General features: G+C 39.5%; 1 protein-coding gene across 11 annotated transcripts in view; it reads left to right on the forward strand.

Annotated features, from left to right (window-relative positions):
• Positions 1-25,672, forward strand: part of LOC108136431 (MAGUK p55 subfamily member 5-A) — a 65,068-nt gene that overhangs the window by 34,274 nt on the left and 5,122 nt on the right. For 3 of the 11 annotated variants that reach the window (XM_017257570.2, XM_017257575.2, XM_017257573.2), the window contains 5 exons: positions 12,500-12,747; positions 12,822-12,913; positions 13,691-15,064; positions 17,146-17,373; positions 25,418-25,655. In XM_017257570.2, the coding sequence (XP_017113059.1) occupies positions 12,500-12,747; positions 12,822-12,913; positions 13,691-15,064; positions 17,146-17,373; positions 25,418-25,655 (2,180 nt within the window). Of the gene's footprint in view, positions 1-5,247; positions 5,411-12,499; positions 12,748-12,821; positions 12,914-13,690; positions 15,065-17,145; positions 17,374-20,021; positions 20,145-21,419; positions 22,432-25,417; positions 25,656-25,672 lie in introns of those variants that run through there. The other 8 variants (XM_017257576.2, XM_017257578.2, XM_017257577.2 and 5 more) reach the window with 7 other exon arrangements.

Genomic DNA, 25,672 nt, shown 5'->3' on the forward strand with positions numbered 1-25,672 from the left:
CCAAACAAAAATTACAAGTTACATTCACCTGCAAATCCAATTAAGTTACGAATCATAAAAAATGTACAACTTTTAAAGCCTCCCTTTTTTTTTGAGTCGCCCCTGCTCACGACACTTGATACGACGATGCGTTGCACTTGATGTGCATTATCTACGAGTTGTAGTTGTGTGCTGTGCATTTATGCTGCCTGCCAAACTGTCACACTGATGTACGTACTCCCCTCTGGAACCCTCAAATCTGATCCGTACCCCCTCCCTGCTATATCCACTCATCTTGACATCGACATGGACATCGGCTGACAACAATCAATGCTCGATGACATTTCTCTTTCTCGGCTTTTTGTTTGGTTAAATGGGAAAGTCAAGTAGAGGTGGGGTTTTCTGAAATTGAATTAGATTCGCTTTCTGTTTTCATGTCTTTACTATGTGAGTGAGCAGATTTAAAAAGTTCTTAGTGATATTTCCAAAGCTAAAATTTTATTTATCTGGTTTCTAATGATTACTTAAATATTTTTGGTTATATTAGATATTGGGATTCTGAAACAAATTTGAACGAAATTAAAATGAAGATACAAAACATATATATATATACATATATAAATTTTACTTTTAATACATAGGGAAAGCTTTTAACGAGAAAATCTATTAAATATTTACGAATTGCCCCAATGATTAACAAACAGTGCTGCTAAAACTGTAAAAATTTACCAGACGACTAGTGAATTCCGTCCCATTCTTCTTTGGCATGCGAGCCATGTTTTGTATCTGCGGTTTCTTGTTTGGACTTTGGAGACCTCAGACTTGGGATCGCGGAATCGGGACTGGGTTTAAAAATTCTAGGCACGCGCATGCGCAGCATTTTTTCTGGAGTTCGCTTGTTGTGCTTTTCGAATTTAGCTGTGCCTTTTCTGTGACTTCGTTGAGGTAGGGCTTGGCTTTGGGAATTAGATAAAAAGAGGGGGTTTGTTTTGGAGAGGGAAAGCGAAAGAGGAGCTACCAAGCTGGTCACTTTCCCATGGGAGTAAAGGAAAATCAATTAAAGGTGCCGCCATTAACTAATCTCTCGCTTTGTCTCTGTTTCTCTGTATGTCTATGGCCATCTCCCTTGCTCAGCAGTCTACCCAAAAATGTAATTAAATCATTAATTTCCTGTCGTTATGAGGCAGGCCTTGGCAACAACAAAAATAATGGTCTATATGTAACAACAACAGCAAAAAGGTCTTCGCAATACAGTCTAGTTTCCCTAAATCAAATTTTCCAAGCATTCCAGCTCTCAAGAAGATATATAAAAAGTGTAAAAGTAAAATGCTTTTGTCGTTATATCTTAAAATTATGTCAAATATTTCTATTTAATCCTTTTTTTCCATATATTAATACGAAATGTTGTTTAAATATGTTAAGCCAATACATATAAAATAGGAAATATTTTTGAAAACTCTAAACCCAATTTAGCCGAAAGTTATTTATCGATGTTCAACTGTAGTGTAAAGCCAGTGAGTTAGAAGAGAAAAGAAGAAGAGCCAAGGGCTAGAAGGACTTGCGAGCTATGTATTTGTAGAGCAACAAACCAAAAAAGTAAAGCGCATAAAAAAGTTGGAAGAATGTTCTACAAACAAAATCATATTTGTGTTGCCATGTGTGGCACACAAGCAAACACACAAGCTTGTAACTTGAGATAAATCCGTTATAATAACTCTGGGCATCTGGGTTGGATACATATACATACATATATATGAGATATCTAAATAAATGTGGATGCGCACACTCACACACTTACACTCAAGCTCAAGTGTGTTGATTGTATCTTTGTATCTTTGGAGGATGCTTCTATCTGTATCTTTGGAGCCTCTCTTCTCCTCTTTTTCATCCTCTTTCTCCCTCTTACTCTCTCTCTCTCTCTCTCCCTCTCTCTCTCTCTTTCGCAGGTAAATCAAGCAATCAACGTTTTGTTTGCCTCTTGGTTTTGTTTTGCTTTTGTTTGCCGAGCTTACGTAGGTGTGCGTTTGTGTGTGATTGTGTCTCTTCTCTATCTTTACTTGTTACCTGTTGGCCCTTCTCTTTCCACACCATTCTCTCTTTATCCTCCTCCTTCTCCTCCTGCCTTCGTTCGTCATTAGCCTGTGCCTTTTCGTGGGATCGCCAGGCAGCGTATGAGCAACGAAAACAAACGAAACTTGAGCCAAAAAGGTAAACCAAGATAATATTCATAGGATGGGGCACATCCCCACTCAAAAAATACATCCAAAAAGATTTTTAAAAACTTAATATTTGAGTTTTTAAATTAATAAAATCTTACTTAAGTACAACGAGTCGTCCAAAAATATATTATATATAGATATCAATAAAAAAAGTATTAACAATAAGGTGATGAAAATCCCCACACTTATTAACAACTTATATAATATTTATTTTTCCTTGTTGCATAAATAATAACTTCTTTTTCTTCAAAATATATCGAAGCATACTTTTATAACAGTTTATATGATTATCTGAGATCAACTGAGATGACAATCTACAACCGACTGTGTTCGTTCCCCTGTGCAGTTTTAATTGGCCCAGTCTCTTAATTGCCGACCCAGTAGCGAGTGCCTCTTGAACGGAAATTAAATAAAAATTGGTAAACGGCAAACGGAAATTAAGTGGACAGTGTCTGTGGTCAGCAATCGACCAGACTGCAAAAGATTAATACTGAGTTGCTTTGCAATATTGCACTATGATAGTTTAAAACCATCGGTAAACACCGATTTAAAAAGCTTATTAAAATATTGTTAATTGCTGAATTGCATGTAACGCTAGCGAAATGGATAATAAATAAATACTCAATTTTGAAAGATAGCTAAGGAAGTTATGTGTAAATAAATTGGAAAGGAAATTTCAAGTTAAAAGAAAAAAATATGTAAAATTTCAATTTTGCTTTACCTAAAAAATGGGTTTTATTTAAACAACGATTTCAGTCAGACTTCAGGAACTCAAAAGACCTAGGAAGAGAATCAGATAGAGGGAGGTATTATAAGAGTTACGATGTTATTATTTTTATTCTGAGCACTGCAAGTGGATGGTAAATAGTCGATAGTTTTCTACCTGTATACTCCCCCGAAATGGGTTTTTTCCTATTCCGCTCTGGCTCTCTTTGCACCGCTCTCTTTTAGAGATCCCTGGTTTTTTCTCGTGAGTGATGCATTCTCACCTGAGGCCCCAGCTTCGATTTCAATTTCCATCCCAATCTTGGGGCAAGGCTCTCGATTCTCCTGAGAAAACGAGAGAATCGGCATACATATATGTACATATTTCTCCGTTGAGTCACGTACCCACAGACAAACACACCTGTACACCTTTTGTTCTTTTATGTGGCACAATGGGCTTAACAATACATATATATACATATATCTACATATGTACATATATACGCTGAAGAGTTCAAGTACGGAATATATTTGTACCTGCTCTATAACTACTCTTCCTCTTCTTTAGCCGGATTCACTTACAAGGAATGAAGAGGGGAAGCAAAAGTGCTTAACGAACTTTGCGAGGGTGTGCCGACTAAATGATCTTTTCTCAGCAATCCCTTTATTCCATGAACGATGGTGTGCCGAATGGCTACGGTTTCGGTTTTCGGATTTATTCACACTTCGAGATCGTTCCATATGAAACCCTAATGTAAAATATTTCAATTATATTTAGTTTCTTAAATTAAGCTATTATATTTTTTAAAAGCGTAAAACATATATTTTTCTCTAAATTCATATTTTGTGTAGTTAATATATATTTAATTTATTTATTTTAAATGCAATTGAAACTAGTATAAAAATACACCAGATATGACTGGAAAATAGCAAGAGGACAAATGCTTGGACAAATGATTTATCTTGTGAGATCCACTTCGAGGTGATCCTGTATTGTTGCGGTGTAGGGTATCCCGGTTTCACAGTTGCCCCAATTTGCGGCTCTTCGGATTTGCTATTTCTATTCCTGCGCGCCTCTTTCGCCTGTTTGCACACTTGAATATTTTGCTATTGTTTGTTCCCCTCTGAGCTATGCACACATACATTAACACAAGCACACATCTATATATGTGCAGGGCCTTAGCACGCAAACACACACGCATATCCTGGGGCGATTGAGCGCGTTGCACTTGCGCTGCTTGAAAATTAAAAAAGGAACGACAGGTAGACTCTCTCACCTCTATCACACACACCACCCCGCACACACAGTCACGCTCTCTGCCTCTCTCTCTCTCTTACTCTCTTCTTTTTTGAGCAGCGCTGCCAGCTATTTTCTGCTTTATTTTCAGCTCGGCTTTCAGGTTTTTTCATTCTATGCCTGACTTTGTTCGTATCGCGAGGTAAAAACGCGTCTGTTTTTAGTGTCACTACGAGTTGCAACAAAAACAACAACAATAATAAACAAAAAATAATAACAAATACCGAGTGCGGCGACAATGTTTTAGAATTTAGAGAGCATGCAACAGCAATTTGCCGTTAGCTTATCTGCACGATCGAGTTCAAACAACAACAAAAATCACAGTACAGTGGTTCTTACTCATTAAATTGTAATTAAAAGTGAAGAAAAGAAGAAACAGCACTGTTGCCAGATCGTTGACTTTTTTTTTAAATTATTTTTCCTGCCTGCAAAGTGAAAGAAAAGTGGCTAAAACTATTTGTGTGTGCGTGTGTGAGTTTTGGACATGCAACATGCAACTTGGTCAGTTAAAAGTTGCTATTGATGTTGTTGTCGTTGTTGCTAGTTGCAGGCACCTTTCGAAAGTGTTAAACGAAAGGAAAGAAGCAGACAAAGTCCAGTAGTGAGAGGAATACAGTAGATATCGGTTAAAAAGTAAAAAAAAAAACAATATTATCAACAAAAGCATACTGAAAAATAGTTATCTTTAACTTGTGTTTTACTAATTATGTCCTGAAATAAATTGTTTAGATTTATTTCGATATTTTAAATCCCTAATTTTACGATTTTTTTGTTTTAATTCTCATAAACGTATTTCAAAATAGCCAACATTATAAATATCACCATCCCAATTCCCGTTGAAATAATAAGTTATGATTTAAAGAAATTTTACGATCTGCTTTATTATAAGAAGGATTTAACCAATATTTGCTGTAAATCGTTTTTGTTTTGTTTTTTTTTTTTTTTTTTTTTGCTACTGTTGCCATGGCGCAAGCGCACCACCAATTTATGTTTAATATACATTTTTTTGAATTTAAACTTATAATTTTGTTTGTGTTTCGTGCGTGTGAAGGCAGCTGAAATGAGTAAACCAAAAGGATAAACCAACTAAAAGGCAAAATTAAGAAACCAAAAAAAGTTATAAAAGAAAGTGGAAGCGAGGGAGAGACAAAGAAAGAGAGAGAGAGGCGTAGATCGAGCGGATTACAGATATGCGCATCCTAAAGCAATGGTGAGTGTTTTCATTGTTTTCCCCATTGTTAAAAAGGGAAAACCTCGCAAACTGCCCCTCCCCGACAACCCTTTCTTCTCCCACACACATTCAGGTATATTAACAGACATCCGTCGTTTTTGTTGTTCTTGACAAATAAACACTTTCAATACACAACTCGCCATTGTTATAAGGTGGAAATTCAAAAATAGGCGTACACAGAAAACTTTGAACAGCACTTTTAGATTAGTAAAAGTTTCCCTATAGAAATACCAAACATTCCTTTAAAAGGCAAACATTTCATATCACATTTTTTTTTCAAATTTTCGCATCTTTAACATATGTTAAAATTTTCAGAAAAAATACTTAATATTAACATTTGATCTAATGTAATATTACTAAATGTATGAAATGGGATCTGAAATAATCTAATGTTTAGCTAAATTTTTGATCCAATCATGTTGAAATTAAGATTATCTAATAATATTTCTGTGAAGAGAGCGGAAGAGCGATTGCTATCTAGATATATTTATCTGTATTCACGACTTGTTGGGCTGTATCTCATAGATACATTTTGTATGCAAAACACGAGGGGCGTACAAAATATTTCGTGATCTACGCCGTCGCCACTGAAGTGCAGTCATACATAATTCACCCTTCTTAAAGCCCGCATTCCGATAGTTCCGATATTATAATGCCACAATTATGTAATCGCTTTCGTTTGTGCGGGGAAAAGCAATTTTCTGGACGGATCTCCGCGGCAAATAATTTCTCACTTCGTCTGCGGGCAAAACGGTGAAGGGATTCACAAATTGAGGCAGCCCACAAAACCCATACCTCCCCCATTTTCCCGGTAAACTGTCGAAGGAGGAGATGGAATGGGAAAGTCTTGGCATGCCGAGCTGGTTTTCGGATTGGAAGGGGCAGGAACAGAATGTTGACCAGAAACCACAACGAAAATGCGCAAAATTGGTAGAACAATAATTTGAGCAATTATTTACCAGGTAAATTGCAACAGAAGGCGAGAGAGATGAGCTGGAAATTGGGAATGGAAATGGCGTATGGATAATGAGACAAGGCAAAGGAAATAAATTGACTTGGGTGAAATAGAAGGGAAAAATGTTGATTTGGCACAGATATTGCACAACAAACATTACAATTCGCAATCATGAAACTATGCAAACAAGGTATTCCACAAAAGAACGTCTTATTTGGGTAAGAAAGACAGCCTTTCTTTTTATTTATTGTAGGTATTCCATTTCCTTTTTTTATAGACTAGTAAAATAAGTCGAATACCTTGGAAACTACTGATTGAACAGTATTGAAGGACAATACACAAATGAAGAGCAGCTCGCACACAATGAATTTAGATTGAGAAATCCATTTCAATTGTGCTCTGCGAAGCAAAAGAATTTTCTGAAATCATGCAAACCAATCTAAAGTGCCTTTAGCTTAAGATTTTTGAGGAACAAAACATTTCCGAATGACGTCAATCTAAATCCATTCAGAAATTTAAGCCCACCCACGGCAAGCCAAAATGCAACCAGCCTTCATCCTCCATTCCTCCCAATTTCACCTGTGTGCAATCAGGACTCTTACCCCTTTTCAACTGCACGCAATCAGGACTTTTACCCTCACCACTTTTCTCCGCTCGGAACTCAGAATTTCTCTGGCTTCTCGGAGGGAAAAACCCCTGGGAAATGAGAACCAAGGCTTGGATAGTAGGGATTTCAATGCACAAGTGCAGCCCACAATCAATTAAGTTTCATTTCAATTTGCCAAATGGCGAAATGACTTCGACTGAACTTTAATTGAACGCCCACATTAGCCACGCCTCTCGCCCCGTAAAATGGGAAATTAAATTTCTGCTGGGTGGGTGGCAAAAAAGGGTATACCCTCTTATACATATATATTGCATTCGACCCCCTTCGAGCAACAGAGCTTTTCACCTTGACTGCCTTTGTGTTTAGGTTTTAATTAATTCTTAAGAAATTTCCCCAACCTGACCACTATTTGCTTATGAATTTCCAGGAAAACTTTTGAAAGCATTAGGGGAAAAATTGGAGTGGAGAATCGAATGTGCAATTGAGCGGCATCGATGATGCGATTGCGATTTTGATAGCAAATTTTGTAAGAGTAACACAGAGAGAAAATAAGTTTAGTTTTTCAAAATCCATTTTTTATTTAGTTTGATTTTATATTAATATAAAGAATGGAATATAAAGATATAGATAAATTGACAACTGTATTCTTTTTCTCCGTGCAATAACTATTGGTTATGGCATTACTTTGGCTTTCGGCTTGCTCGGCAATTAAACCAACTCCAATTGCTATTGCCACTTCCATTTCCACTTCCATTCCCATGTGGCTGGCTGGCTGCCTTGGCAATGAATAATTCAAATGGAATGCCAGCCTCAGCTTCAGATGATTTCAGGCTCCCCGCCTGCAAAACCCCTGGGTTTTCTTTGCTTCTGCTTATTTAACACTTTTCCTTGAGGCACGGCGCACACAACCGCAATCCATTACGATCTCACAGGTTGAGTTTCATTTCCAGTTTCGAGAGTTCTCAGTTCTGAGTTCTCAGTTCTCAGTTCTCGGTTCTCGTCTCTGGGTTCTGAGTCGTGAATTAAATTGAGTTCTGTGTCTGACCGGGGTCACACCCACAAATTCTGGTCAAATTGGGGAGGTTCTACCTGGATAATGGGGGGATATTAGAACTGTGGTCTGGAATTCGAAGCTACCGGGTGACTCATGGCTGCCACTTCCGCTGCTAATAAGTCTCTTCCGGTTGTGCCCCTCCTGCAATTCCCAGCTCCGGATTCTCGACTCCCGATTCTCGAGCTGCACCTGTTCCAGCCACTTGTTGCATGCCCTCAAGCATGATGAACTGAACCCTCCCAAAATCGTTGGCTATATCGCAGTTTAGGGGATTTCCCCGTCCACCTGTTGCTATTCTTTTTGTATTGCTCGGGACGCAAATGCGGTCATATTAATAGCATTGGTCAATAAATGGTGGTGCCAAAAAATATTTAAAAAATATTTTACATTGGACAAATTAAAAGCACCTCAATATTTTAGCCAATAATTTTGATATTTTATGAAATCATAATTTACTATCCTTATAAAATACTTACAAATATTTAATGTATGGCAATCTTTATAAAAGAGTTAATCAAAATGCACCTTCTAATAAAAAAAACAAAAAAAAATATACTTTGAATTATCGCTAAGAGTTTAAATTAAATATTTAAAAAAATACAAATTTGTAGAATGTTTGACTGAAGTAAATCAAAGTTGACAAAGCAGGCATTTAACACAAGTTTTATATCAAAAATTAAAATTATACTTGCCTACTAAATGCTATACCATTGTCCGCACTTGTTTATTAACCCCTAACCCCCACACTTTTGTCTCGTGCTCGCTTGCTGGCCATAAACAATTAACATGTCGCATGTTGCTGTCGTGCAGCAACGGCAGCAGCAGCAGCAACAACAATGTGTGTCGCTCTTCTGGTCAGTTGCTCATACCCATACAGAGACAGATACAGATACATTTACAGATACATTTACAGATACACCGACGGACAGCTGGAAATGCAAAATACATTTAATGGTTTCCTCCATGTGTTGTTTGCGTTTATCTGTCTCCTTTCATCGCTGGCTCGCTGCCCCGCCCTCCACCTGGCTAATTGCCATCCTTAACCTACGGCGATATGCACTGAAAAAAGGAAACCCGGAAATTGCCAATTATTATTTAACTAGTTTCCAATCACAGCTCACATTGTTTCATGCATTTTAAGAATTTATTAAAGTTAGAATAAACCAAAAGAAAAGCTTAATTTTACTTGTTTAAAAACAGAAGTAAAATATGAAAACATTTCACATCAAAGTAAATTATATGTAAGTGAAGTGTTTGCTAAAAAAAAAATATTATTGATTTATGGTTTCCGTAAATAAGACGTTAAATCTATGTATTTATTAAAGGGTTTGATATTATTTATAACCAACTATATTTGATTAACAATAATTTATAAAAACAAACAAATAGCGCAGCAAATCATGTTGCTTGATGCCCTATTTTATTATTAACAATTTGAATGTCAGAATTTTTCTTTACTCAATTAGACCTCAATTGTTATGCGGAAAATAAAAAGGATTATGTTGGTGACAGGGGAATGTTTAAAATATTTGTGCGATTAACAGAAGGACATGGCAGTTCCGCAAAATGGCATTGCCTTGTCATCGATGTATGAATCGTTGCGGTCTTGCATTGCCCACTTTGACAGCTCCGTCGGTTTCCTTCCTGGCGACCACCCACCCACCATCCCACTAGGAATGGGGTATGTTGGGGGTGGTTTAATGGGGGGACATTTGCGGGTATCTCGCATTGTTCTGCTCGTTATGACACATAAACAGATACAGATACAGATACCGATACAGATGCAGATACGACAGGGGGCTGCAAATAGCAGTGGGTGTGGGGATAGAGGATTGTGGATCGGGCGAATACCGATGTGGTCATTAGATGGAGCATGTCATGGTGAGAATCAGATGCATGACATATAGCTGCCGGCTATGTGTGCTGCTAATTGCTTGCAAAATAAGGATATGACAGCCAGCAAGCCGATTGTTATGGCACTCTCGTATCCACCTCTCTAATTTTGTTGGCCAACAGCTTTGATGTTTGATGTGTACATAAATATATGCACTATAATTGAATTAAATCGGCATTTCAAAGGCGCCCTTTAAGTTGCGTGGCCATCGGGGCAATTAATTAATATTTTATTTATAGTGGATTTTTGTATACCCCAAAGCTACAAATGTACTTACAATTTAATAACATATTTGCAATTCGCCTATAGCCCATCTCAACATAGACTAGAAATCCTCTTTTATACGTAACTTTTTCGTCACTCATCGAACATCTTGAATAAATTGCGACCTTCGCGGTCGACAATACGATGGTGGGTATACAAAAAAAAGGAATGGAGTGGGCCAAACTGACCAGATGTTGCAGTTGCTCTTGCTGATGTTGCTGCCGTAGAAGCAATGGTTGTTGCTTGTATCGCTACCGTCGCTAGACTACGACTGGCCTTGGTCTTTACTTGATGTCAGAGCCAAAGGCATTTTAATTCGTTTATAGTGCTCTTTTTCCCGCTCCTCACGGTGCACTCTTCACTGAGTCTTTTCTTCCCGTCTGTTCGACTCATTTGCACTGCCCGTTAACTTGACTTCAAACTGGCAGTGCCCCTCCCAATCCCACTCCCACTCCCACTCCCCCTTCCTCTTTCCCTCAGATTCCGTTGTGGGCCACCAGTTGGAGTTGCTCTAGCCCCAGATGGTTCGCCTCCCGTTTCTGGTCGTCTGCTGTTACGCAAATTGAATTGTCTCGCCCGTTGTCGTCGTCTCGTTTTGGATTCACATTCCCTCTATCACCATCTTCATCACCATCTACAACGCATCTCCCCGTTCTTGGGTGTATGGGAGCCATCTTGGCCATTTTGTCGTCGTTGCATTCTCCAGAAATCGGTTTTTAATGCCACACTGCAACGTCATTGTATGGGAAGGCCTTCTCTATGAGAAAAGAACTGAATTCCACTGGTAAAATGAGTAGCAAATGCCGGTGACACAGGAGGAAGTTGAGCTCTGGGGAGCACACAGAAAATGTGCATGCCATCGCTATTTCAGTTATAATGGAATCGGTTTAATTGTACACATGTTTAAATCTATTTAAGAAATTGTGAATTGGGTCAAGGTCTTCGAAAGTGCAAAATGGTGACAGTTTTATGATAACAACAAGCCACATATGGTTTTGAAAAATTTTGAAAAAATCTGTATGCTATCTACTTAAAAGAAGCAGAAGATGATAATGTGCTGTAAATTAAAGAAGTTTGCTATAGCTAAGAAATAGACTATTAGCTTTTTATGTACATTTTCATTGGTAAAACTTGGTTAACATCTTTAATTGGAGTAAAGAATTTTATTATAAAGTATATTTATTTATTCGCCAACGAAAAGTTTCTTGAGTCTTTATATAAATACTCTGTTCTTTGATCTGATCCTTTAAGTGATATTTTTCTTAGTAAAAATCTGTGGGTGGGTCACGTATTGCAGCTTACGTTGACTGCTGCTTGTGACGTCATCAGAAGCCAGAGGGACATGGATCAAGGGGATTGGATGTGCTGTTGTAGATAGAACTGAATCAGGAGATGGGGTTACCACTGCACTCTGATGTCGTTGCCAGGGTGCGGTGGCTGAAATTGCTTTTGTCGCATCAGCGCCTGGAGAAGGGCGATAATAGGCAGTGCTGCATACTTCTAGGCTGGTCCGGCATTAAATTCCACTTTGAGCTTTTTGCAATTAGCCAGCCGACTTGGCTCACCTTCACTGCCTAAGCCCATAATCCAAAAGCCGAACAAATTAAGGCGCAAATTGCCTTCAAACCAGTCATTTCCCCTGCCACCGTGCATAATGAAAGAGCCACGCAAAAGTGCAAAGTTATAAGAAAGTTTTTGGGGAGCGTTCCAGTTTCAAGTTGCTTATTCCTAATCCATGGCCATACCCCCGAAGCTTCTTTGTGCGGATAACTTTTTGAAATAATAAAAGAGTCTCGGTTCGCCCGTTCATCCATCCATCCAATTCCCGGCCTGTGGCTTTCAAACTGCGGTTTTCACCTGAGCCAAAATTGAAGGAAAGTTTGCCATCAACAGAAGCGGCGAATTTAAATTGAAAAAATGCACTGAACAAAAAAATCAATGTACTGGGAGAAAGTATTTGTTGTTTTGCACACAAATTAATCAATTTATTGGGCTGATTTTTACTAAACAAATGTTGCTAGTGAAACATTTTGTGATTTAAACCCTCTAAGTATTGTTTCTAAAGTTTTACTTATGCTTTTACTTTCCTTCATTAAGGTCATAGGAAAATTATGAAATAAGTTACATTCGGAATAAGTTTTATAAACCTTAAACCTTAGTTAAATCGAGTTGCAAATTTACAAATTTGATTACTGTTGTTAGGGCTTACAGTAGCGTTTGCCAGCCAGCCTCTTGACGCTTGATGACCACCTCATCTGACGAATACTACCTTTCCTTCTTTTTGCAATTGACAGGAATCGCCGGCGCTCCGGCTCAAGCATTGTTGTGCTGGACGGCGACGACCTGAAGCCATGTCTGCCGGATGACTACATAAGCGGCCAGCACCACCTGAACCACCAACAGCAGCTGCAACTGCAGCAGCAGCTCCAGCAGCAACATCCGCTCCAGCAGCAGCAGCAGCAGCACTATCGCACGCACTCGGGCGACATCAGGGAAATTGACCAGGAAATGCTGACCATGCTGTCCGTGAACCAAGATAACGGTGAGTAGTGTCTGGATGTGTGGGCATCAATCCTCGAACTGACCGGAGTGCCTCTGTTACTTTGTTCCGTTCAGGTCCACACCGTGAGATGGCCGTCGATTGTCCGGACACGTTCATCGCGCGTAACAAGACGCCACCCAGATATCCGCCACCCCGTCCACCGCAGGTATGCATGCCACCAGCAATCCGTAATCTGAACAAAAACCTATCACCCACCCATCCACATTCAAACACACACACACAAAAACCAGCCACAACAACCAAGCCAAAAGAAACCATAAATCAATAATAACGTCGCATAATTCCCAGCAGTATTTGAAAAACTGTAAAAACCAAGAATCACTAACAAAGCTTCCGCTTACACTAGTATACATAGTATTTTAAAAACCCTTACACTCCCTTAATAACAACCACTAAACATAAGTAGGTCACTAACAAACAATCTATTACCCCAAAACCTAACTAAACATTTAAACCAAATATGAACGAAAGTAACAAATAACTTTTGGAATAGTCAAAATAAAAGCAAAAACCACTTTTAGTTAAAAGTCAAGTGATAACCGCTTTCTAACTTACAACTTGTACCTCCCGAAACACCCTTTGAAGCTAGGAACCTATTATTTTAAACAAGAACTTTACATTAAGACTTAAGAAAACCACCGAAAAACCTTCCACCCAAATGTAAGCAACTAACAAATACCAACTTCTTCTACCAAAATTGTATATATACCTATAAAGTATTTTTTAACTGACAATCGCTAGCAACCACCATTGGAATTGAAACCCAAATCCAAGATAACAACCACCCGAAAGTAATGCAACTAACCAAGGAAATTAAAACCAGCCATCCCAAATTCACATTCAAATCATTCATACATACATCCATTCTCTTTTCACCACACCACATGCACCACCACCGCCCACTTAACCCACACGCACACAGAAACACAAGAAAAGCACCACCAACAAGTTCACCAACAACTCCACCAACAACACCACTACCACCAACCACACCAACACAATCACAGCTATGACTAACAATGATCATGCTAACAAAATGTTAATTGTTGCATATCATTCTTCACATCAACATGAACAACTACAACAACAACTACAACAACCAATACCACCACCACCACATCATGAACAACAACACCCATCAAAATCAACAACAACAATTGCACTCGATGTGGCCACACAAAACCTGTACAATCAAAAACAACAAAACAAATTGGAACAAATCGAAAACTATGAAAACTGTCTGCAATCGGAACAACACGAACAACTTGAGCAGAAACAGCAGCAGCAACAATTGCCAGCTGCAACCGCAACGACAGCAACACAAATTGCTCAGCAACAGACGCCCAGCCACAAGTTGCAGGCAACACTAAGTAGCGATCCCAATGGCAACAGCAATGCGAATGCCAACGGCAGCAGCAGCAGCAGCAACACCAACACCGTCGGCAGCAACAGCAACAACAGCAGCATCACGGACGACTTCCTGTGCGTTGTGGATGGTCTATATCAAGGACGCAAGGATTCTGCCTCGCCCTCGTCGAGCGCCTTCGACGAGGTGATGAGCAAACATACCCTGGACTCCTTTGGCAGCATCGCCTATCGTCACCTGCACCAGCAACATCAGGCAACGAGCAACGGCAACAGCAGCAACAGCAATAGTAATTGCAACAGCAATAGCAACAGCAATACCAGCAACAACACGGCCGAGTCAAATAATACCAATGCAGCAGTCGTCGGAGTCACCAGCACCAACAGCAGCAACAGCAACAGCAATTCGCTGAACAGCAGCAACAGCTCGATGCACACCAGCAGCAGCAGCAGCGGTCACAGCAGTAACATTGCAAGTGCCACATCCACCAGCAGTTCGACGGTGCCCGATGATTTGAGTTTGGCGCCGCCCGGTTACGAGGTGAGCCAGCAACAGCAACATCAGCAGCAACATCAGGTTGCTCCCGTTTCGATGTTGCTGCCACCGACGGCCAAACATCGCGAGTTGCCCGTGGATGTTCCAGACAGCTTTATCGAGATGGTGAAGACTCCGCCAAGATATCCGCCACCTGCTCATCTCTCTTCTCGCGGATCGCTACTATCGAACGGCAGCACCTCCACCGCCCACACCACGCTCTCCTCGCTGGGCGTGTCGCCTGTAACATTAGCAGCAGCCACATCAGCAACAGCAGCAACATCAGCAGCAGCGGCAGTAGCAGCAGCAACATCAGCGTGTGCAACCGCAAGTGTTGCTGCTGCTGCGGTTTCTGGTGTTGTTGACGTTGGCGATGCGAGGCGGGTGGCCGATGAGGTATACCACATTGCATTTGCACTCGCCATCTGTCTCAACTTTTCACTGGAGACTCTACTCTTCTCCGCTCTGCTCTTTCTCCCTGTCACTCCGTTTCGCTCTTCTCTGTTTCTCCAATCTTTCAGTAACTTTTAGTTTTAGTGTGTTTCAGTGTTTTGTGTTTTGGCATTTGATTAATTGTTAGGGATATTTGATATGCTCTACCCTCTGCAAACTATAGACTGAATTAATAAATTCAAGTTTAAAAATGGAATATCTAAAAACAAATAAATATTCCTCATTTTTAAATAGATTTATTTTTTATTCATTCCTTTTTTTTTTAGTAGAACTTTACACAAAATTTAAGTCATTTATTTAGGCCGTTTGAAACCCGTAAAATGTCACAGCTAACGATATATATATTTAAAATGATTGTCAAATTGTAATTATCAAAATGAGCATAGACACCATTTTTGTGATGGATTATGCACAATAATCCATACTTTTAGCCACCAAACCAATTGGGTTTGAAAGACTGTTTAGACAACATAACATACAACAAAACAAAATCCCCGGTAAAAGCGATTTAAAATAAAAACAACATGACAGTTTAATGGGATCCATGAATATTGCATTAAATGACCGGAGGACCGGAAATTATGGAATCGCATATATGTATCCAAACGTATACGTATAAAGTAATATAAAATATGGGTCGATAATTTTAGCGTCGTTTTTTCACTCAACTCGGCTAATTAATGCGGCGCCCACTTAACCCCTTTTGTTCAGCAGCATACGCATTCGCATTGATTCCCTTTCTTCATTCGGCGGTGCAGGTCGGTGGTCCAAGTCCCCCAGTTGACCCGTAACCTCCATTTGTTACCTGGTTCTCTGATTCTCCGGGAGTCAAACAGACCCACACCCACCCCCATCCACATTTACACCCACACCTACACCCACTCAGCTTGTCACCTTGTTCAGCCGGTTGGCCTAATTCACGGCATCAGAGCCGCTGCGTTGGCCTCGTTAGCGGGGCATAATCCTAACAACATTGAGGCACACTACCCAGGCACCTAGTCAACCCACCCAACCTCCCACACAGTGGGTGGTGGTGGTGCTACCGCCCGCTGTTCCGCTTATTTCATCATTTGCAGCTCCTCGCTCGCTTTCACCCCTTTCCCCGTTTGGCGCTCTTTTCAGGCGATGAAAAATAAATGCCATTTATATGAAATTGCTCTCGATTAATTTTCCAATGGCTGCAGAACAAAAGCAAAATGAGCGCTTTCCTTTTTTCGCCTTCCATATTCTTTATTCTCCAACTGACAATGAGCTGAATAAATGGAACCAAAGAGTAAATGCATTTAAATACGGACTGTATTCAATTCTCGCCAGTAAGCGACACCAAATATAAGACCAACTGAGTGGGGATTCCTTTTTTATGAGGGTAGAACACGTACAGTGGCGTATGTGTTTTCGGTTTTAAAACCCTCGCAACATTTCTATAAAATTTTCTGACAGAAACTTCAAAATTAATATTTTTAAAGTACATTTTAAAAAAGCCTTAAATTTAAATAGAATAACTTTTTTTTTTAATTTCTTAGGCAAGTTTGGCTTAAACTCAACATATTAAATAGAATGAAATAGTTTTAGGAACTTACATAATTTTTGTGTGCTTTAGGTTTAAACAAATAATACATATGAAATTTGGCAGCATGACAGAAATATGATTTGTGACAATAAAGAAAATAGGAAAAAAAAGAACAATTTTACATTTTCACAAATAACACCACATTTTCGAAATTACTGTTGATAAAACCCGTACTACGCCACTGCCAGAAGGTGAAGGTTTCATTCACACTTTTCACTAAATGTAAGGGCCCGTTTCGTTCATCCTGCAGGGGAAATGCACAGAACACTGGCAACAAATAAACTCATTCAACTTTAATGACCAACAACCATCAGCCATACACACTCTCATAAACACACAAACACACACATGCTCGTTTCGAAAACACTTACAAGGATACACTGAAGGATACGCCATATGGTACATAACTAATGGGTCTCGCCCTGTTTTCCATTTTCCATTTCTTTTGGTCCAGCTCAATGGGAATGCAAAGCCCGTACCGCCGCCCCGTGATCACTTGCGGGTGGAAAAGGATGGGCGTCTGGTCAATTGCTCCCCTGCCCCTCAACTTCCGGATCGGCGGGCGCCGGGCAATGGGAGCAGCGGCAGCAGCAGCGGTCCACCGCATCCGCTGCAGCAACAGCAGATCGCCCAGATCGTGGAGCCCACTCTGGAGCAGCTGGACAGCATCAAGAAATACCAGGTAAGTGCTGTGACTGTCAAACTATCATTTAAGGCTGCAACCCCAGGGTTAGACTATGAAATTTGTAAAGCTGTGCAACTGTGGACTTGCCATCAAAAATAACACACTGTCAAAAAACAAAAAAAAAATTTCGCGAGAAATAGATTCATCCCACAAAACAATAACTTCTTATTTTTCTAGTATTTTTTAGTTTTAAAGTGTCTGAAATGAAAAGTTTTAAAAAATATTTTACAAAAATGTAAAATTACAATTAAATAATACAAATACTTTTTTACGAGCAGAAAAAAAATATAAAAAAAGCACAAAATATTACATTTTATGTGCCAAACTTAAAACAATTTAAAAATTATCTGAAACAAAATATTGGCTCTATTTTCATTGGCAATATTGAAAGAATACCATTCAATTTTGCTACAGTTTGATTATAGATTAATCGATTGGCTAGCAATTTAAAGCAGATAATTTTTCATTGGTTTGTGAACACTATGTTGAAGCATTTGGTGATTCACAATAACAGAGCGTTTTTTTTTTTAGAATTTTCAATTCAAATGCAGCTCGTTAACATGCATAGCAGGTACTCACCCACTTCCTCTAACTCTTGCCCCCTCTGACTGTAATAATAAATGCTGTTTGTTGAATGTCTGGGGGCAATGTTTCCGGTTTATGCCACGTTCTTTTGTTTCCCCCAATAATCATTGGAGTTTCTGTTACCTCTTTGGTGGGCCATTGACCATTGACCGTTGGCAGTTACTGTCAAACTGCAATGATCACACCGGCTAGCGGAAAAATTACAAAATATAAAAGCGAAAGAGAAATTTAGCTGATTTTGATTGCTCTGGTCTGACCATTGCATTTAACTAGTAAAACTATTAAAAAGTTTACCGCGCCGAAAGACAATAAACCTGATGGCAGGGGCGGAGCAAAAGGGCGTAGCTGAGTTTTAAGTACGGCATTGTGTGTGTGGGGGCGTGAAAAAGTTGTCCAACAACTTTTTTTTCTGTCTGTGCACTCGAAAGTGGCAGAAAAGGGAAACCAGGGGGCTTAAAAGGGGGGTTATATGTGGAGGGAAGTTGAATTATAATGCTGTTTAAAAGTAAAACATTTTGCATTCATTCGGAAGACTGCAGGGCATGTGGGTGGATTTCCAGGGGCGGCGTAATCAAAAGGGTGATGGGGAATTTTGCGATAGGCGTTGTTCTACAGGAAGCAAACACGAGGTGGGGGTGGCAAAAAGTTGTTTAATGCAATGATTAATTATGCAACTTTTAATCGAATTGTTACGTTCCGCCCTAAGCCGACATAGACAAAGCGATAGAAAAAAAATAAATAGAGCGACAGAGACAGGAAAGGTGGGGGAAATGAGACAGAGACGGAGTAGTGGCTAAAACACATTTGCTAAATGTAATTAATTGAAAACTGAATGCGGCTTGTGGCATACAGTTTGACAGCCATTGTGATGGGAAAAAGTACACTATTTAGTGTGAAAACTGTGAGAGGGTGGCGATTATAGATATAAGCTCATTAAGAGAATGAAGCCACAAATGGTGGAAAAGGGGGGGACAATGGATAATGGGAACGCACATAAAATCCATCTTCATGCATTTGTGCGTGCCGGAAAAGAGAAAATTAAAAACAACAGCTAAGGAAAGATTTCAAAAGCTATTTACATATGAAAGATAATGCTTAGGTCGGTGCTATGTGGGTACATTTCAGCCCTGTAAATGTAATTTATTTAAGATGAAGGGAGGGATCCTTGATGACACTTATAAGCATAGTGGAATCGCTTCGGTATTAAGCGAATTTCTTTGTAACTTAACATTTGTTGCTAGAATGAGTTTAAGTTAAATTTTAAACCACTTAATTATTTAGTTTCGCTTTCAAGGTTTACTTCATAAGATTCTGCGATTCATTTGTTAACGATTATTTCGATACAACAGTTCGAAAGTTATTAAAATTTGTATAATAACAAAGAGAAATTAGCTTAAGCGTATTGTAGTTTCAAGATATGCACTAATCTACTAACCTTATTCAGCGTATATCTAAATTAGTGCGATACTTGAGGTTTAGTTTCGTAATAGCATCTCATTAAATGTAACACCCACTCAGGGCCCTTATCAGGGTCATAATTAATAGGCATTCTTATTGGATTTATCATGTTTGGCATTGTTATCGCGCTCGTTATCGCTATCGTAAATCTTGTATAAATAGAGCGCCCAACATTGTTTAAATTGAACCTGCTTGTTTGAACTGCTGCTCTGTTTGTTTGCTGTCCGAAGGGTGTTGCTGCTACTGCTGGTTGCCACTGGCGGTTGTTATCACCTGCTTTCAGCCCCCTTTTCTTTCTGTTTTTTCCCCTAGAAGCCCTGTCACTGGGCAGCGCATGTTCGCAAATTAGTTAAACATTCCATTTCTGCGCATTTGTCTCTCCAAGCCGACTTAAACACATGTATGCAGGTATTTTTAAACTTTTGTTCGAGCTCTCTTCTCACCTGTTCTCCGCTCTCTTTTCTTCTGGCTTCCCGACACCTTCTATATATTCCAGTGACTCTGCCGACGCCTCTGCCTCTGCTTATGCCTCTGCCTCAGTCGACGTCGACGTCGCTTGGCAGCGCTAGTTTGTTATGATTTTCAGCTGGCGTTTTAGTTGTTTTTCTACGCGTTCTGCGATCGGCCGCAATTTTTGTTGATTATTTCCACCCATTTTTTTTTTCTGTTCGGGCCAAAAGCGTGACAAAGAACCGATAACCGATTAGATAAGACCATATGTATATGTATGTCTGCTACGAAAAATACCTCCTTAAATGGATGCATTTCCCCCGTGAAAATGAATTCTTTTGTTTAGAAGTGCAGCGGTTTTCAAAGAACTGGCCGTGGGGTTTATGTTCCTTTTTTTTTTTTTTGCCATGTGTGTTTCAGATTGTGTGTGTTTTTGTGCAATCAGAGTCATGCAAATAAGGCGCGGCTTGCAAAAACCGCCCATAACTGGCAGAAATTCTGGGACCAAAAAGCACGTACCAACCGCCACACGAACAACCATTTCCAAGTACCTCAAACGGCAACACAACATTCGACAACATTTTATGGGCAGCAACGGAAAAAAAAACAGCAAAACAGGCGTGGCAGTTGCAGCCATAACGGAAAGTTGCTCTCGTAACCGCAAAAAAATAAAATAAAAAAAAAACAAAAACCACTGAAAATATGTGGAATAAATGAAATACCCCGAAAAAAGTGGAATACCTTATTGAAAAAAGCTGGCTAAATAACACAAACGGGCACTGGTTTCAGACTGCAATACGCCCAACAAGGCAAAGGATTAGCCGTACAGTGTGACCAGGACTTGGCCAGCAGTGTTACCAGCTCAGGAAAATATGCACATCAATATGTCAATCCCTTGAATTTAGCGAATTAAAGTCGATGAGTTGGGCAGTCGACCAAGGAACAAATCAGATATGATAATAAAACATTTTTTAAATGCTTTTGAACTTTACATAGAGGTTTATTAAAGTTTTAATTATCTATACAAAATACCAGAATGATTACAAAAACCCATTGATTTTTCAGTGTAGTAATCAGTCAAATAAAAATTAATGCATAAATACGAAATATCCTGCAGAGGATTACAAGTCCTCAAACCATCAAAAAACCAACCCATATAAGTGTATGCATTTTAATTACATATTTAAACGCATATACAATTAAAGTGATCGTTTGTTTATTGGCTTTTGCTATGACTTACAAATGTAAATTTGTGCGAAACAATTTGAACAAAATGACAAAATTAAATAAGAAATCACATACATAAAAAGTGATTCTAAAATAAAATAGATGCATACTGCAAATATGTATATTATCGTATATTTTTATCATACTCCGTTGAAGTGATCGCCTGAGTTTTGGACTTTGCTCTGACTCACGTCGTTAATTTGCCTGCAGACCCGAAAGCAACAACAGAAAATACCTGCGAAAGGCAGCTGAAAAATTTTAATATAAATGATAAACAGTTAAGGTGAACTGTTTTTACTTTTTTGTTTTATTGTTGCCATGAATGTGAGTGTGTGTGTGTGTATTTGTGTGTGCGAGTACTTCTTATTGTTATTGATGTGCCAAGCGTAAATGCAGCGTCAACAGCAGCAATACGGCCCATTCCCCAGTTCAGGCACGTTGAATGTTGAGCGACAGCAGCAACAATAGTGAAGAAAAATAACAATAACAAAAAGCCCATAAATAAACAAATGTGTTAAAGTAAATAGTTGTAAATTGCACGAGCTGAAAGGAAAGCGGTTGCTGCTGTGCTGTTGCTGCTGTTGCTGTTGCTGTTGCTGCTGCTGTTCGTGTTGCTGCTGTGCTGGCGATGCGTGTCTGGGCCAGAACTATTTCGGCCAGCTCAACTTTCGCTTTTTATAGCTTTTTATCCACTGCAGCAGCAGCAGCAGCAGCAATGGCAACGGCAACAGCAGCAATTTGAGCTGAAATGCGCATTAAGATGCATTTCATTTGGAACACCCAATTCCCTATTCAAATTTATGCACTGCCCAAGTGTGGGCGTGGTCATTTGCATAGTTGCTGCTGATGTTGCTGCTGCAGCTGGTGACAGTTTTGGTTTTGGTTTCGGTTTGTTAGGAGAGATTGTCGTCACCGAACCCCGGAGACAGAGATCGATGAAAGTGCAATTCAAAAATGGTCGTGTCCACTTTGCACATAACACTGGAGAACAACGGCAGCAATGTTGCTGGTGGACAGGCAGCAGTTGCTGCTGTCGGAGCAGCAACATCGCCCACCAAGTTTGCCGTGCTGTCGGTACAGCAATTGCAACAGCAACAGAACGAGAAGGAGAACCACATGAACAACAATAATAACAATAATAATAATAACAACAGCGACTATTGTGATATGAATGGCAATGGTATCGGATTGGGTGGAGGATTCAGATCTCCCAATTCCCCGGAACAATATGTCGGCTCACCTGCCTCAACCACTGCCACGCCCCAGCGCAGCGCCTCCGCCCTTCGTCGCGGCATTCAAATCCAACGATCCTCGACGCGTTTGCGACAACAACAGGCAAGTTTATAGGGCGTCTGCGTCATAGGAAGTATTTTCGTTATATGTTCTACATAAATTGATCGATTTGCACCCTGACTTTGTCGATATATTAATATGTTTTACTTACTTTTCAAGCTTTTGATGAACAAGCTTTATATTGCATTCCTTTAAAACTGGCTACCTAATTTAAAATTTTAATTAATTGCATTCCTTTATAACTGGTTACCCAAATCAAAACATCTATAAAAAAAAAAGTGTGGCCAACATAATAATCATTAAAGCAATGTAACAAAAAAATGTTTCGTGATTTGAGTATTAAGAAAGTAGTGTAATTTGTACCTTATTCCTTTTTTATATACCTGAATAATCAGATTTCAGTGTATATATACATTGTTGCCAGCGACAACTGGCTTTATCTGCATATATGCTAACGACAACACAGCAGCAAGCAGTCAAACCAACAAAAACAACCAGTTGACAACTTGGCTAACTGGCTGCCGAGCCATAAAAATTAAAAACAAAACGAAAAAGGCAAAAACAATTTACCTGTGCGATAGTGGCAATGCGTTGCTGAATGTTGTCGAGCAAAGAAAAGCCAAATACCCTTAAACCCCATATAATATTAAAGTTATGAGAGGGTTGAGCATACCCCATTCAACTTAGGGTATCGGCAGTAATATATTTTTAATTTCCCCAGTACGCGTATATTTTCAATATTTGTTTTTTATTTATGCCGGCATTTGCTGGAAATGGCGATGATGATGTCATGGCGTTGCCGCCGACAATTGTTATTGTCTTTTGAAGTATGCCTTTTATTTATTTTTTTTTTAATATTTTACAATTTCTCAAGGTGTTGTTGGTACGCCATATGATTGATGGTCTTTTGTAGGCTTCACTCGCTCTACGTCTGTCTATTTATACATTTGCGTGGGAGTTGACTGCTTTGGCGTCTTAATTGCTATAACTGAAAACCAAATCCCTTTGCTGCACCTGAACTTTCGTTTTACTGGAAAATGCACATTATTGATTACCTTTGTCTTGTGTTTACAAAGCCGTTTTCGCAGAATTTGTTAATTAAAAGTTATCTTTAGTTCTCAAATTGCAGTTCAAACAAGCTTTTAGCTGGAAATTTTCTTAGTTCTTTTCATTTTAGAAGCATATGTACTTTTGAAAACCCACCCACATTTTGTATATTTGTATATTTAATTACATTTGATTCGTGAAAATTTAATCATCTGAAAATCGTTAAAATACAAAAACTATTTAACCTTGTTGAGCTTTGTCCTCTAAGGGAAAAAAAAACAACTTTTAAGTGCTTGCAGTTTTAGAATCATTACAACTTGTGACTGTCAAACCGTACTATCTTTTTCGCGATGCTGTGACTTTGAAATATTTTTGTTTTGGTTTAGTTTTTATGTCTTTTTTATTTTGCGAACCGATGTCATCGTTTTTCATTCAGGTTTCAATGTTAAATTCAGTTTTGGTTCACATGGCGTTTTCTTGGATGGCCGGCGGGGTGCTGAGTGGTATTTCTCAGCCATTCCGACCTGTGGTGGGCCACACCACCACACCACCTCCGCTTGCAGAAGTCGTGAAATTTTCGCTGATTCTCTTCTGCCCGGATTATGCAAGTTCAGCAGAATTCATTTTTTAGTGGCTTTGCTATTGTTATTTTCCTCTTCTGTTCTTTGCTTTGCTTTGCTTCTTCCGCCTTTTGGAATGTCAAGCGCCTTTTCTGTTGTTATTCAATTAAGTTTATTTTTCTTTTTATTTTTTTTTGTCATGCGGCCGTTCTGAATTTTTTTTGTAGTGGGAACTTTTGCTCTTCATTGTTGTCATCGATTTGAAACATTCTCTTTTGTTGGTCACGGAATCGAAAATTTATCACGTTTTGGGCCATTTGCCTGAAAAACATTATCTTAATTACTGGCCATGGCAGCAGTTTGGCAAGCAGTTTGACAAGCACTGAACTCCATTTTTCGCGTCCCATTCCGATGAATGGCGAACACTTAAGGGGCTTCCGCAACAATTGCAACAGTTACCGCCACCTCGGGTCCGCATTTGTCCCCAGTTCCCTTTTGTCAACCCTTTACGCTCATTAACTCATCGCCGGGGCCCTCGATGGGATTTGCTTGGGTTTGCAAAGTGGGCCACAGGCGCACCCACCTGCTCCCTCGCCCACCTTTACTTTCGCGTTCTGGACCAATGCAGTCGCATTGATACTCTGCATATGGAACGGTTGGTTGAAGTTCCCTGTACAACTTAATCTTCACTGATTGACATGAATTAAAAATGCCCAAAAAATAAAATCGAATAAAATGGGTAGAGCCTGTTTATTTTTTATTTTTATAAATTAATCGATGACTTGCATATAAATAAGCTGCTAAAACGTTTGTGTGCCAAGATCAACAACGTGATAAAAATAAAGAGATGCGCTATTAAAGTCTTTTAATTTATTCAAACCTTTATAGTTTGAAGTGTAGGCAAACAAAATACTCTGTAAAAATATTAAAAGGCCAGTGTCATAAGACTAAAATTAAAATTATGATTGAAAAACAAAGGTCTTTTAATAAATTCAAATTAATATAGCTTTAAGTGAGCCAAAAAATACTCAGTAAGGATAATATTTACTAGAAAATCGAGAAAAACAACAGTGTGCAAATATCAAAATTACAATAGATAAAAATATTGAAAATTAAACAATTAAACAAATTTTAGTAGTCACACAAATACAGGGTAGCCCGTAGACAAATTCATGCTCTTGTTTGTCTTCTTTGTTTGGAATCTGTGGCCCCTGCTCGGACGCCACTAATTAAATTAGCAATTGTGGCGAATGCGGATTAAGTGCGCCACTTAAGAGTCAACGCCCAATCGCGGTCCCCAGTTGCACATCCACTTTAAATTCTATGCTCCCACCCCCTCCCCCGCAATCGATCCACGCAACTCCCCCAATCGAACTGGTTCGTTTCTCTAACCAACCATCCGATTTAATCCATTTTAACAGGAGCAACTGCGCCGACGACGCGAGGAAGAGGAGCGCATAGCGCAGCAAAATGAGTTCCTGCGGAACAGTCTTCGCGGCTCCCGGAAGCTGAAGGCGCTCCAGGACACGGCCACGCCCGGAAAGGCGGTCGCCCAGCAGCAACAGCTACAGGCAACGCAGGCCACTCAGGTGGTGGGCGTGGAGAATGAGGCGTATCTGCCCGACGATGACCAGCCACCGCAGACGGAACAGATCGATGGTGAGTTACCTTCCAAT

The sequence above is a fragment of the Drosophila elegans genome, unplaced genomic scaffold (genome assembly GCF_018152505.1).
Source record: "Drosophila elegans isolate 14027-0461.03 unplaced genomic scaffold, ASM1815250v1 contig_149, whole genome shotgun sequence".
Classification (NCBI taxonomy): Eukaryota; Metazoa; Arthropoda; class Insecta; order Diptera; family Drosophilidae; genus Drosophila; species Drosophila elegans.